General features: G+C 35.9%; 1 protein-coding gene across 2 annotated transcripts in view; it reads left to right on the top strand.

Annotated features, from left to right (window-relative positions):
• DHFR (dihydrofolate reductase) overlaps positions 1 to 13,610 on the top strand; it is a 34,588-nt gene that overhangs the window by 14,445 nt on the left and 6,533 nt on the right. The window contains exons 4-7 of one of the 2 annotated variants that reach the window (XM_036278556.1): positions 162 to 288; positions 2,198 to 2,313; positions 9,796 to 9,870; positions 12,167 to 12,323. In XM_036278556.1, the coding sequence (XP_036134449.1) occupies positions 162 to 288; positions 2,198 to 2,313; positions 9,796 to 9,870; positions 12,167 to 12,209 (361 nt within the window). In that variant the 3' untranslated portion in view covers positions 12,210 to 12,323. Of the gene's footprint in view, positions 1 to 161; positions 289 to 2,197; positions 2,314 to 9,795; positions 10,349 to 12,166; positions 12,324 to 13,610 lie in introns of those variants that run through there. The other variant, XM_036278557.1, reaches the window with a different exon arrangement.

Here is a 13,610-nt window from a genome sequence, read left to right as displayed (position 1 = left end):
TTAAATTATTGGTCATAGGCCATATTGACGTAAACTGTTGAAAGGATTCATATTTATGATGATTTTAGTTTATAATTACGGTATTGCTTCCCGTATAGATTATATGACTTGTGTGAATGGCTTTCATAGAAATTATATGTAATTCTTTCTCTCAACCTCAGGGAACCTCCAAAAGGAGCTCATTTTCTTGCCAGAAATCTGGATGATGCCTTAAAACTTATTGAGGAACCAGAATTAGCAAATAAAGTGAACATGGTTTGGATAGTGGGAGGCAGTTCCGTTTATAAGGTAAGTAAAGTTATCTGTAAATATAGAATGTTCTACTCTACTTTTAAGTCATGAGTGAAGGAAGCACATTACCCTACTGTAAGTTAGGCGTATTGTCAATTTGAATTCTTTGTTTTTTGATATCACAGAAACTAAATAATCATGTAAAAGTAAGTTTTTAAGTCTTTACCAGTTTATTTCCAATTCAAAATAGTTGATGTTTCCAATTTTAAAACATTCTGAATTCTTCCCTTAGAATTGTACTTGAACTGCACTGATTTTGATACAGAGTTACCCCTTTTCTTCGAGGATGAGTATATCTCTTACTGAGAAAGTGATGGGGCTATCAGCTCATGTACTGCCCAGATGTATATGAATTTGTTAAAAGCAAAAACTTTGCCTCAGCAATTTTCATATAATGTGAGGGCATGGGAAAAGTATTATAGTATTTTGTCATAAAGTGAAAGAAAATATTCCTTGTTCTTGACACCAAATGGCTCCAGCTTTCAAAAATTTTGAGGATAATAAATGGAATTTTCTTACTCTTTTAAAACACTTGTGAAAGATTAACATTTATAGGGAGAAAAAAATCAGCCCCTATCCTTTGGGGGCTTATGGTAACATGTACACTGAAATTATCTGAGAAAGAGGGGTTATACCAGTATCTTAGATGGGATTACAAAAACTCTGTTTCTTGGGTTCCTATTTCAACAACCTTTAAACAACAAAACACTTAGAATTACAGTCATCTATATAATTTGATACATCTACATGTAATAAATAATAAGGAAATAGAACGTCCGGGTTATAATTCTGCATTATTCACCTACCTCACATCACAATAGTTTGTAGAACATTTAGGCTTCTCTTCTCACAGGCCAAACTGGGCCTCCTAACCTGTTTTTATAAATAAAGTTTTAGTGGAACACAGCCACAGCCATTGGTTTGTCTGTGGCTGCTTTTGCCTAAACAGTAAGAGAAACCAGATGGCCCACAAAGCCTAAAATACTTACTGTCTGACCCTTTACAGAAAAGGTTTGCCAAACACCATTAACTTTGATACAGACTTTCAAATGCTGCGGTAGTTAGTCCTGCTCAGTTTTCCTAATTTTTGGTACAGCAAGATTTGGTAGAGTATTTATCTGCTTGGGGCAAGAGAATAAATGATGTAACACCATAAGCTACATTATTGAAAATAATAAGTAAAATTTATTCTATGCCCTTATTTGGAATTATAAGGATAACAAATACTTGAAATTATATTTACATATGTGTATGTATTTTTTTTCTTTTTCTTTTTTAATCCAGAGTTATTGCTTTCTTGGAGCTGCAGCTAGGATTCATGACTTTCTATCAACAGCATTATGGGTGATAATTAGAAAAGTCATTAACAATATGAGGCCAAATACAATCATTAGCAACAAGAGGCAGAATAAATTACCTACTAGCATTATAACTATCTCCTGGGAAATGGAAGCATTATTAAATTTTGTGTAAATGTACTAAGTATGCCCTTGAGGTTTTTATTAGTCAGGGTCTTATGAAATTATACTATCTTATCCATTTATATATATGTAAATTTTTCTATTGCCTATAACTAGATAAGTCGGGGTTCTTAATTCCTAAGCAACCACCAAAGAAAAAAGACAAAACTGAATGCTTAAAGGAAAAAAGAGTTTGTATAAGCAAACTAGAGGCCAGAATATATTTTAACTCACGCTCATACTTCTATCTAATGATTAGTACCATTCTCAACATAAATAAGGCATACTTTGCAGGGCTCCAGTATAAAGAATAGGATATTTAAATAGCACTCTTTCATACCTAGTACAAACTTGACTATATAATTAAAACAAACAAAAATCTTGAGTTTCTGTTTCTTTTGAAACAGATATATAAGGAAATTGATGACTTTTGTTTTATTTCAAAGGAAGCCATGGACAAGCCAGGCCATCTTAGACTGTTTGTGACAAGGATCATGCAGGAATTTGAAAGTGACACATTTTTTCCAGAAATTGATTTGAAGAAATATAAACTTCTCCCAGAGTGAGTAAAATGTTATTAATTATTCTGAAGTACTTTTGGATTTCCAACTTAAGAATTATAGGAAAGAGTACGGCATGTTTCTACAGATTGGATTTGGGGTAGTAATGTGTTTTATACTATAGTAATTTTTGGAAATTTGCTATAATAGACTTGGAAATGTTCAAGTTTTAATGATTTTACTGAAATCTAGAGTAGCCCTAAGTTCCTTCTATGAGATCTGTGTTTAGCATCTAACACTGTCCTGGGCATTGGGGAAAGAGTGTTTACTGAAACAGATGCTATTTGCTATTCTCCCGATTACATTTTTGTAGTAGAGAAGTAGAGTGGCAAATAATAGGTAAACTACAAGAGTTGCTGTGTGGAGAATTGAAATACTGTGATGTGATAAATACTGTATAGTCTGAGAAGTCCACTCTGAAGAGTGATGTCCACACTAGGATCTAAATGACAAGCCAGCCATGCAAAGAACAGGGAAGAGCATTCCAGGAACCAGAAATAGCCAGTGTAGAGACTCAATGGTGGGATCAAGCTTGGAATGTTCCCTGAGCCTTGAAAGCCACTGAGAGCATTGTGAGCCTAGGGGAAGACTCAAAGGGATCAGACCAAATGCAGATTTAGGGGGTTCTGAATTGAGTGATGTTGTTCTAGCTGTGGAGAATAGACCAGAGGGGACAGGAATGAAGCTGGGAAACCAGTTAGGTCTAGTAATTCGGATGAAAGATGAAGGGACTTAGATAGCAGTGGTAGAGATGGAAAGAAGAGATTACACTTGCTTTACTATGTAGTTATGATTTTAGCCTGAAACTGCCTGGTTTTGAAAGCTCGTAGCATTTTAGTTTAAAGCACTTTTCAGCTTTAAGATTAATTATATCAACACTTTCATCTAGCTTTTAATACATTCTTTCAGATATTCTCAGTTGAATCCAGTCATTATTTAAGTGTGTTTGTTTTTATAAATACCTCCTAAGAACATTCAGAGCCAAGTCGGAATAAATGGGTAGTTAAGCTTTAGATAGTTTATAGAATAATAGGTAGTAGTCTTAAATCATGAAATGTGTAACTGACTTTCTTGGGCTCTTAACTAGCTCTAAACAGTTAAAGTTCAGGCTTTTGCTTATAGTTTCCAAAAGTGACTAGTTAGAAAAGTCACACTTACTAATTTTATATATATTTATGTAAAAATATGTGTTTCTTTGCTGCACCTTATATATTTTCTCTTATACTGCTTAGGTTGCTGGTTGTCACATTAAGTGAATATTGATCTCTTGTCCCTCATTTCTTATCTTTCTCTTTGCTTCTAACAAAAGAATAGATTACTGTGTGAGTCACTTCATATTAAATATCTTTCCAAATCCTATCATTCTTGATCAGACCTCTTCCATAGCTCTGACCCTTTGGGATCCTTGATAACTTAAACACCATTCTGGCTCTCTGACTCTTAGAAATGAAAATTTTAACATCTTTACTGAGAAATGATTCACACATCAAAACATTCACCCACTGAAAGTATATAATTCAGGGGTTTTGGTCTATTCACAGAGTTCTGCAACCATCACCACAATCTACATTTAGAACATTTTCATCACCCCCCAAAAAACAGGTACCCATTAGCAGTTATTCTCCATTCCCCTGCCCTCCTAGCCATAGGAACCATTCATCTATTTTCCGTCTCTACAGAGATGCCTATGGAATTGGCTTCTTTGTCTTAGCATACCGTTTTAATACAGGCAGTTTAATAAAGTAGGTTTATGGTTATGAATCATGAAACACAGTTTATTCTTGTTTTTTCTCTATTAATTATTGTATTATTTTCCATATGGACAACTGTAAACCTACTTTTGCCAACCCCTGTATGTTATCAGTACTTGCTTCACATATTTTCTCCCATTACTTGTTATGTCTTTTCACGTTTTTTAAAATTTACATTTCTTTTTTTTCTTTTCACTTTCTTAATGATTTATCATTCATAGCACACAGATTTTTAATTTTGATGTTGTCCAATTTTTTTTTTTTTCATGGTCACTTGTCCTTTTGGTATTATACCTAAGAAACCATTGCCCAATCCAAGCTCACACAGATTTACTCCTATGTTTTCTACTAAAAATTGTTTAATTTTAATTCATCCTTTAAGTCTATGGTCCATTGCAGTTAATTTATGTATGGTGTAAGGAACAGGTCCAAATTCATTCTTTGGTAAGTGGCTATCCAGTTGTCCTAGCACTGTTTGTTAAAAAGACTATTCGTTCCCCCATTAAATTGTTTTGACACCCTTATCAAAAATCAGTGGACCTTTGCCTGGCCAGTGTAGCTCAATAGGTTGAGCATCTGTCCTGTGCATCAAAAAGGTCATGGGTTCAATTCCAGGTCAGGGCACATGCCTGGGTTGTGGGTTTGATTCCCAGTAGGGGGCATGCAGGAGGCAGCCAATCAATGTTTCTCGTTTACAGCAGCGTTTCTTTCCCTCTCCTTTCCGCTCTAAATAATCAATTAAAAACAATTTTTTTAATCAGTGGACCAAAAATGTGAGCATTCATATCTGGACTTTCAGTTCTATTCCATTAATCTAAATGCCTATCCTTATGCCAATACTACACTATCTTGATTAGTGCTACTGTATAATAACCACTGAAGTTAGGAAGTACAAGTCCTCCAACTTTGTTTTTTTTTCAAGACTGTTTTGGCTATTCTGGGTCCCTTTTGTTTCCATATAAGTTTTATGGTCAGCTTGTCAATTTCCGACAGAAAGCAAGCTAGGATTTTGATAGGGATTGTATTGTATCTGTAGATCGTTTGAGAGAGTATTGTTATCTTAGCATTATTTGTCTTCCAAACCATAAACATATGTCTTTCTAGTTATTTAGGTCTTCTTTAATTTCTTTCAGCAATGTTTTATAGCTTTCAGTATACAAGTATTTTATTTTCGGACTGTTCATTGGTAATATGCAGAAATATAATTGGTTTGTGTGTATTTGTCTTGAATCCTGCAACCTTGCTGAACTCATTAGGTCGAACTGTTAGTGGATTCCTTAAATTCCTGTACACAGGCTATATCATTTGTAAACAGATAGTTTTACTTCTGCCATTCTAATCTGGATTTTTTTTTTCTTTCCAAATTGCATGAACTAGAGCCTCCAGTACAACGTTGAATAGAAATGATAACAGCAAGACATCCTTGTCTTGTTCCTGATCTTAGAGGGAAAGCATTCAGTCTTTTTACCATTAAGTGTGATGTTAGCTGTGGGTTCTTCACACATGCCCTTTATCACATTGAAGATCTCTTCTATTTGTACTTCATTGAACTGTTTTTATCATGAAGGGGCATTGGATTTTGTTAAATGCTTTTCTGAGTCTATTAAGAAGATCATGTGGTTTTTTGTCTTTAATAAGACATAATACACTGATATTTAATACACTATTACATTGCTTGGCTTTGGTGTTATAATAATCTTACATTTCTGGGATAAATCCACTTGGAAGTAATGTGTAGTCCTTTGTATGTGTTCCTAGGTTCAGTTTGCCAATATTTTGGTGAGGATTTTTGCATTTATATTTATAAGAGATATTGGGCTATACTTTTCTTTTTTTGTAATGTCTTCACCTGGTTTTGGTGTCAACATAATACTGGCCTCACAGAATGAGTTGGGAAATACTCTCACCCTTCTAGTTTGTTTGTTTTTTCAAAGAATGTGTAAAGAATTGGTATTACTTCTTCATCTATCTTAGCTGTCTTAGAATAGATTCAGATAGGAAATTGCTATGCAAAGCCAAAATCCAAAGAAATTCATCTAAAATGGACCTTCTAAATGAAGCTATGGAAGAAAATGAAAAGTCTTTTTACCATTGCACCATTTGATGGTATCTTCCTGTGCTAACAGCCTCTTTAACATGTGGTAGGGAGAATCCCCTAAGGAGAGATCTGGAGTAGTTCATCTTTTATGAGGTAGAGAAAAAGGAAACCTCTGAAGACAAAGAGAATATACCTTGTCCCTGGAAGTCTGTAACATTACTCAGTTCTTGAGCTGTTTTCTTTCCAAATAGTTGTACAATGGGGAACTTAGACTTGTTCCCTACTGTCCAGATATGAACTCTGATAATTCTCTTCTTCTTTTTTGTTCCCCACAGCTACTGCTTAGGTTGGACCCCCCTCCCCACGCCCCTTCCCCCACATTATTCCCATCAGTAGGCCTCTTGTGGTTCCATAGGTTTCAGTTCAAACACACTATATTTTATTAACACTATACTTCTGGTAATAAAAGTATTAGTATAATGAAATAAAGATGAAACAGAATTATTGTGAAGAATGAAGATAATAAAATTAGAGTGTAGATGAAGCCCCAAATGGTGGAAACCTAAAAGCAGAAGTTAATTTTAACAAAGTAACATGATTTTACTTTCTGTCTGCCTCACCACTACCACCACCACCACCACCAGCATCACCACTACCACCTCCACCATTATCACCACCACCACCACCACCACGGGTTATTATCTATGCAAGTATTCTTTTGACAGCACCATGCCAGCCTGTCCTCTGAAGCTCTGCCCTCATTCATTGTGCCTGGAAGAAATCCTTCTATCTCAGACTATTTCACATTAGGCTCCAACCAAATCAGCAGACCCAAATATTTTATGTCAGCAGTTTTCGGCTTAATGAGCCCCAAAGAGGCTTCTTTTTCTAGTTACTCACCTTTTATGTGACCATGCTGTCAAAGAGGATAAAGACCAGAAACAGGCTGTTGAAGCAGTAGTTGGCTCCAGAGCTGGGACAGATAGATGCCCCTTAGCTTCTGAAATGCTTGAAGACTTTAGAGGGAAGTCTGTGTCTGGGTGGTTCATAACAAATAGGAGGTTTTTCCTTCAAATCCTGTTAGACTTAAACTCAGAGTTAAAATGTGGCTCTTAAACAATTTGTTCTTCAGAAAAATTTACAATTATAATTATGAGGTAGTTATAATCATGAAAACAGACTGAATATGTGAATACCGTGGAAAGTAAAATTAATCTTAAACAGAATTAAATTTAGTTTTACAGAGGAGATTACCATTAATACCATGACTAGTGACCGTATCCAACCAGTAGCTATTTCTAAGTTCTTATTTATGGTTTTAGAAGCAACTTTGATACTTTGCTTGTATCTTATTAACTGACAGTTTTGGTAGTCTTGAGAATTTTACACACACAAAAATGTACAGGTTGTTTTGGTGACTTATTCCACATATATTAAAATATGGTTAAAAGTTGGCTTCTAAAGTCATTTCTTTAGAAAAGAAAAAAGCTATACTGCTACTAAAGCAAACAGCTCAGAAAATGGTTAGTAAATAGAAACATAGCTTCTTCCTCTGAAATATAAATTACTCAAGAAAAAATACCTTTTTCTTTTCCTTACACATTATTACGCTATTTATGTACAAATTGTTTTTTATCAGAATGTCATAATCTAATTAGTCAACAAAATATCTCAGTATTGTGTTGGATTTCAGAAGAGATTTAAATTTTTTCCTGTATTATTTTTACCTACAATGAGTTTAGAAAATAGGGGAACAAACAAACTTAATATTATTAATGAATGACATTTGTAGAGCACTTAATGTAGTGTGCATACAGTGCTAAATTCTTTATAAGGAAAAAGACCTTTTATTGATAGCCAAGTGTCACACAGCAGAACCAGAGTCCAACACAAGTCTTAATGAAGCAGATGTTCCTGGCCCTGCCAGGAACATAGTGGGAAGCAGCAGTACTGAGGAAGTGCAGCAGGATTTGGGTTGAAGGCTAGAATGGTCAGAATAGCCTTCAGTGAAAAACCTGGATTTTGGCTTGTTTTGTTGGTGGTTGGGTTTTTTCAGTGGAAACCCACTTGTTTATTCTTAAAAGAACACAACATCAGATCTACTTTCAACAAATTTATAGGTATATAATTCAATATTGTTAACTAGAGGCACAATGTTGCACAGATCTCTAGAACATAATCATCTAGAACTGAAACTTTATATCCTTTGTACAGCAATCCCTATTTCCCTTTTCCCCAACCCCTGTCATCCATTCTTCTGCTCTCTTTTTCTCTGAGTTTAGCTATTTTCGATTCCTGTTATTATAAGTAGAGTCATGCAGTATTTGCCCTACTGTGGCTAGCTTATTTCCCTTAGCATAATGTCTCCAAGTTCATCCATGTTGTTGCATAGTATAGGATTTCTTTCTTTTTTAAGGCTGAATAATATACCACATTTTATTTATCCATTCATATGTCAGTGGACATTTATGTTGTTTCCACATCTTGACTATTGTGACTAATTTCAGTTATCTAAAACAGAGCGATAGTGTGGCTCAGTGGTTGAGCATTGACCCATGCACCAAGAGGTCACCGGTTCAATTCCCGGTCAGGACACACACCCAGGTTGTGGGCCCAATCCCCAGTGGGGAGCATGTAGGAGACTGCCAATCAGTGTTTTCTCTCATCAATGTTTCTGTCTCTCCCTCCCTCTCACTTCCTCTCTCTGTAAAATCAATAAAGGAAAAAAATTTTTTTTGAACAACGAAAAAAGAACAATAACAGTTGGTAGTGAGGGTGGGGAGAAATTGGAACACTGTTGATGGGAATGTAAAATAGTACAGCCACTATAGAAAACATGATGGTTCCTCAAAAAATTGAAAATAGAATTTCCAGGCCCTGGCTGGGTAGCTCAGTTGATTAGATCATCATCCTGATGCTCCAGGGTCGGGGGGCTCGATCCCCGGTGCAAGCACATGCAGGAGTCAGCCAGTGAATGCATGAATGGGTGGAGCAACAGTGTTTATCACTGTTTATATTAAATCAGTCTTTATTTCTCTCTCTTCCTAGTGTTCTCTCCCTAAAATCAATAAACTAAAGAAAAAAATGTTAAACAGAATTACTGTATGATCCAGAAATCCCATTTCTGAATATATACCCAAAGGAGGGCCTGGGTTTTAAATTGGAAGCTGGACAGAACACAGATCTAAGTGAGAGGGAATAGAAAAGACTAGATAAACAGTGATTCTAGTAAAGGAATTGCAATAAGCCACACTGGAGAATCAGAGCACTGTGGTCTCCATTGATTAAACAGAAATCAAGATTCTGCCACTATGCAGGGCACATAACTTCAGTTCTGCTCTAAACAGCTAAAGGTTGTATTTTGTTTTTCTTTTACTCACACAAGAATTTTGATACCAAGTTAAAGACTTGTAAAATGTTTTCAAGAAATATATTATCTGGGTGATAGAGTGAAAAGATAAAACAGAAACTGCTAACAGCAGTTAGTGTTTGGGAGAAGAATTGGGGATCAGAAGGAAAGAAGGAAGAGAAATTATACTTTTCATTTTCATTTTGAAATTTGTCTTTCCCTTGCATATGTAATGACTTTACATAATCGCCCAACCTAACATTGGTTTATACCTTTTGGCTGAGAGTCAGGGGAGCTATCTTTTTAATTGATACATTATTTCTTTATATGTATATTTCTTTCACAGATACCCAGGCGTTCTTTCTGATGTTCAGGAGGAGAAAGGCATTAAGTACAAATTTGAAGTATATGAAAAGAACAAGTAATGTGAAGGTGTTTTCTGCTTCATCTCAAGTTGTTCCCCATCCCCTCCAAACAATTAATGTATTTAACATTAGAGAAAGAGACTTCTGTTGACTCTAGATCTATGGATAATTATTTCTAAGCATTGTGTTTTTATTAATTAGTCTTAATCTTAACTAGATTTGGTTAACACTGATCTTAACTGTGCTAAATCAGATACCATTTGTGAAACATCTGTTGCTGTAACTGTCTAAATGTCCATCAAGGGCAAGGATTGGGTCCCCAGCATCTGCCTAAGGTAACATACTAAGACACCACAGTGGGAGAGTTTCCTGATATTGTGAGTTGCAATCCAGGCCTATAAACATCGAAGCTAGACAAATTTGTCCAAATGTCAGAAATGGATTATAATCAGAAGAGTTCAAACTCAGATATTAAAAGAAAAGTAGATCACCCTTGCTAGTTTGGCTCAGCAGTTAGAGCATCGGCCAGTGGACCAAAGAGTAGCAGGTTTGATACTGGTCAAGGGCACGTACCTCAGTTGCAGTTTGTCCCCAGCCCTGGTCAGGGTCATTCGGGAGGCAACCAGTCGATGTGTCCCTCTCACATTAATGTTTCTCTCTCTCTCTCCCTCCCTCCCACTCTATCTGAAGATAAAATAGAAAAATATCCTCAGGTGAGGATTAAAAAAAGAAAAGTAGATAAAAACAGGGACCGGAATTACTCAGTGCATATCACACTTCTAAAAAGAGTTCTGTTCACTCAAGGAATCTAAGTTGAGAACTGCAGTATACGCCACAGGGATAGTAAGAGGCAGGTAGGAGACTACTTTTCTGATTATTAAAAGAGAAGGTCTGAGACCTTTAAAAACTGTTTCTAGTCTTGGGTGAGATGTCATGGGATGTTACAATGATAGAACAAGAATAGGCTACTCTCTACACAAAAAAATAATAACAAGCATATGGCTAAAATTAAAAATTCAAAAAGAATAGATATTGTTAGAAACCAAAATTAGTAAGTTAGAAAATAAACTTCACATAATTAAAAAATGAAAATTAAAACATGTTTTACCCATCATGTTAGCTAATATTTGGATTTTTAGGTATCCAAAGAAATAGACTTTTCTGCCTTGTAAATTGATACAAACTTTTTAAAGTAAAAGTTAGCAATATCAATTAAAATTCAAAATAACCTAGGTTTGGACCCAGAGTTTTCGCCTCCAGAAATTAATCCTGAATAAACAGATGGACCCAAGACTATTTGTTGTACCATTTTTTAAAATTAGGAACAATATCCAAAATCTTTAATGTAGAGAAAATTGTGCTGTTGACAGTATCACAGTTGGGTGTGTGATTTTATGCATTAGATATGTCTATTGTGATAAGATTTTTTGAAATATGTGCTTATTTTCGTGAAAAAATTAAGGTAATAAGTTGAGCCCTTTATATTCAGCAGTAAAACTAGGATACAGAACATCAGGAGTAAAAAGGAATTTTCTAAAAATCTTTCATAGAGGAAAACAAAAACAAAACAAAACGAGGTCACACAGAAGAATAGAAATCAGTAGTGTATAAGATTCACAAACCACAAGAAATAATGGAGTACTCTGCAAGGAACACAATCAGAAAACTATTACTATCTAGAATTTTTAGAACTCATATATTAAGAAGAAGAGCCCTGGCCAGTTTGGCTCAGCGGTTGGAGCGTTGGACTATGGACCAGAGAGCCCCAGGTTCAGTTCCCACTAGGGGCACATACCAAAAGAAAAAGAAAAAGAAGCAAGCCATTTAGAGCAGAGGAAACGCAACTGCCATAAATACATGCACAGACATACCTTCCCACGAGTAACGGGCAACGTAAATTAAAGCTGCAGAAAGTTACCTTCCACACATGCTAGAGGTGGCATTCTCACCAGTACTTGACCCTCAGCCCTTTAAAATGTTGACAATATTTATTAAGGATGAAGATGCACATGCCCTATGGGCCAGCAATTTCATACAGGGATAAATACCAAGAGAAAACCTTCTACATATATATCAAGAGATTTGTAGAAATATGTTGCAGCCTTGTTTGTAATAGTGAAAAACTAAAAGCAACCTGAAAGTCCAGTTGACAGGAAAGTGCATACATTACTGTCTTAGATCCCAAAAGCAGATCCCAAGACTAGATTTTAAATGAAAGCACCAGTTGTGTGGAAAGGTGCAACAGTTCAAGGTCAGTGAGCAGGTTCCCATTAGGTAACAAGCTCAATACTGCTTAAACATCTAGGAAATGGAAGAAAACAAGTATTTATGCCCTACTCATCATTGTTTGAGGGCTGTTCCCAGGGTCATCAGTTCCTTGCCCTGTGTGGGCTGAACGGACTTCAGCAGCTAGATAGAGCCCTGTGTTCTCTCATTAAGAAGATGCTGGCTCACACAGGACCCGTGAATGCTGAACACCTAATGCAATTCCATATGTTTATGATTATGTGTAAGATCTTCATACTTTTTTTTATGTAGTAAAAAGTATAAGCCATGTATAGCTTTTAAAATATTTTACAGCCCTGGCCGGTTTTGCTCAGTGGTTAGAGCGTCAACCTGCAGTCCAGAGACCCAGGTTTGGTTCCCACTAAGGGCACGTACCTCCGTTGCAGTTTGTCCCCGGCCCTGGTTGGTCATGCGGGTGGCAGCCACTCAATGTGTCCCTTTCACGTCAATGTTTCTCTCTCTCTCTCTCTCTCTCTCTCTCTCTCTCTCTCTCTCTCCCTCTCTCCCTCCCTCCCTCCCTCCCACTCTATCTGAACAAAAAGTGGAAAAATATCCTCAGGTGAGGATAAAAAAATAAAATATTTTACAATGTAAAAAAATACAGAAGCAGAGAGACCAATTACAAGTTCAGGTGAGGGATGATGGTAACTTGCAACCAGAGGGTTGAATATAGTGAAAAAATTGTGATTCGGTATATATTTTGAAGTTGGAGTAATGGGATTTTCTAATGGAGTAGTCTGATTTTGGTTTCAGACCCACCAAATTTGAGATGTTTGGAAGGAAAGCAGGAAGGAGAGCGGAAATAAAAGAAAAACAAAACAATAGAATCATGCCTTAAATTCTGAGAAGAAATTTGTTTCAACTGGTAAATCTATACTAAGCCAAATAATCAAGGACACTTGAAGTTAGGGAGAGACAGAGCAGGAGGAGACTTTTCAGTTTTTACTCAGACTTTTGGAACCATACCATTTTCATGTATTTCTTAAACACAATTATTTCTTAATAAGTCCACTAGTTCATAAGTGCTGGCTTCCTGTTATTCTTTGAACACCTCACATAAAACTTCAAAGACTCTTATGGCAATTTAGCTCCACCGTCAGCCTAAAAATGTAGAAAGGAAAATATAAAATTAGCCAAGGGTCACACAAAATTCCAAAATCTAATTGTTGGGAAACATCAGTCTTTCTGTCTGCAGATACTTTGTTCATCTTTCAACACAGCATCAAAGTATCACTTTTTCCAGGTTGATTTATGAAACAGCACCATAAGGTGATTGTAATTTTAAGCAAAAAATGTAAATAATAAACCACAACCACATGTTCTATTCAGGTTAGCACATTTTATGTTTCTGTGAGATTGAAATTATGTAACATACCCACATCCTAACTCGGTTCTCAAAATGCCACCCCCAGTACCTGTCTAAGGCATTTTAAACAAGTACCCTACATGATCCTGAAGCCTCCTCAACGTTGTAAATCAGAGTCAGAGTTCTTGCAAGGAATAAAAATAG

Source organism: Molossus molossus, unplaced genomic scaffold (assembly GCF_014108415.1).
Source record: "Molossus molossus isolate mMolMol1 unplaced genomic scaffold, mMolMol1.p scaffold_m16_p_3, whole genome shotgun sequence".
Classification (NCBI taxonomy): domain Eukaryota; kingdom Metazoa; phylum Chordata; class Mammalia; order Chiroptera; family Molossidae; genus Molossus; species Molossus molossus.
This window is presented reverse-complemented; position numbering and strand designations above follow the sequence as displayed.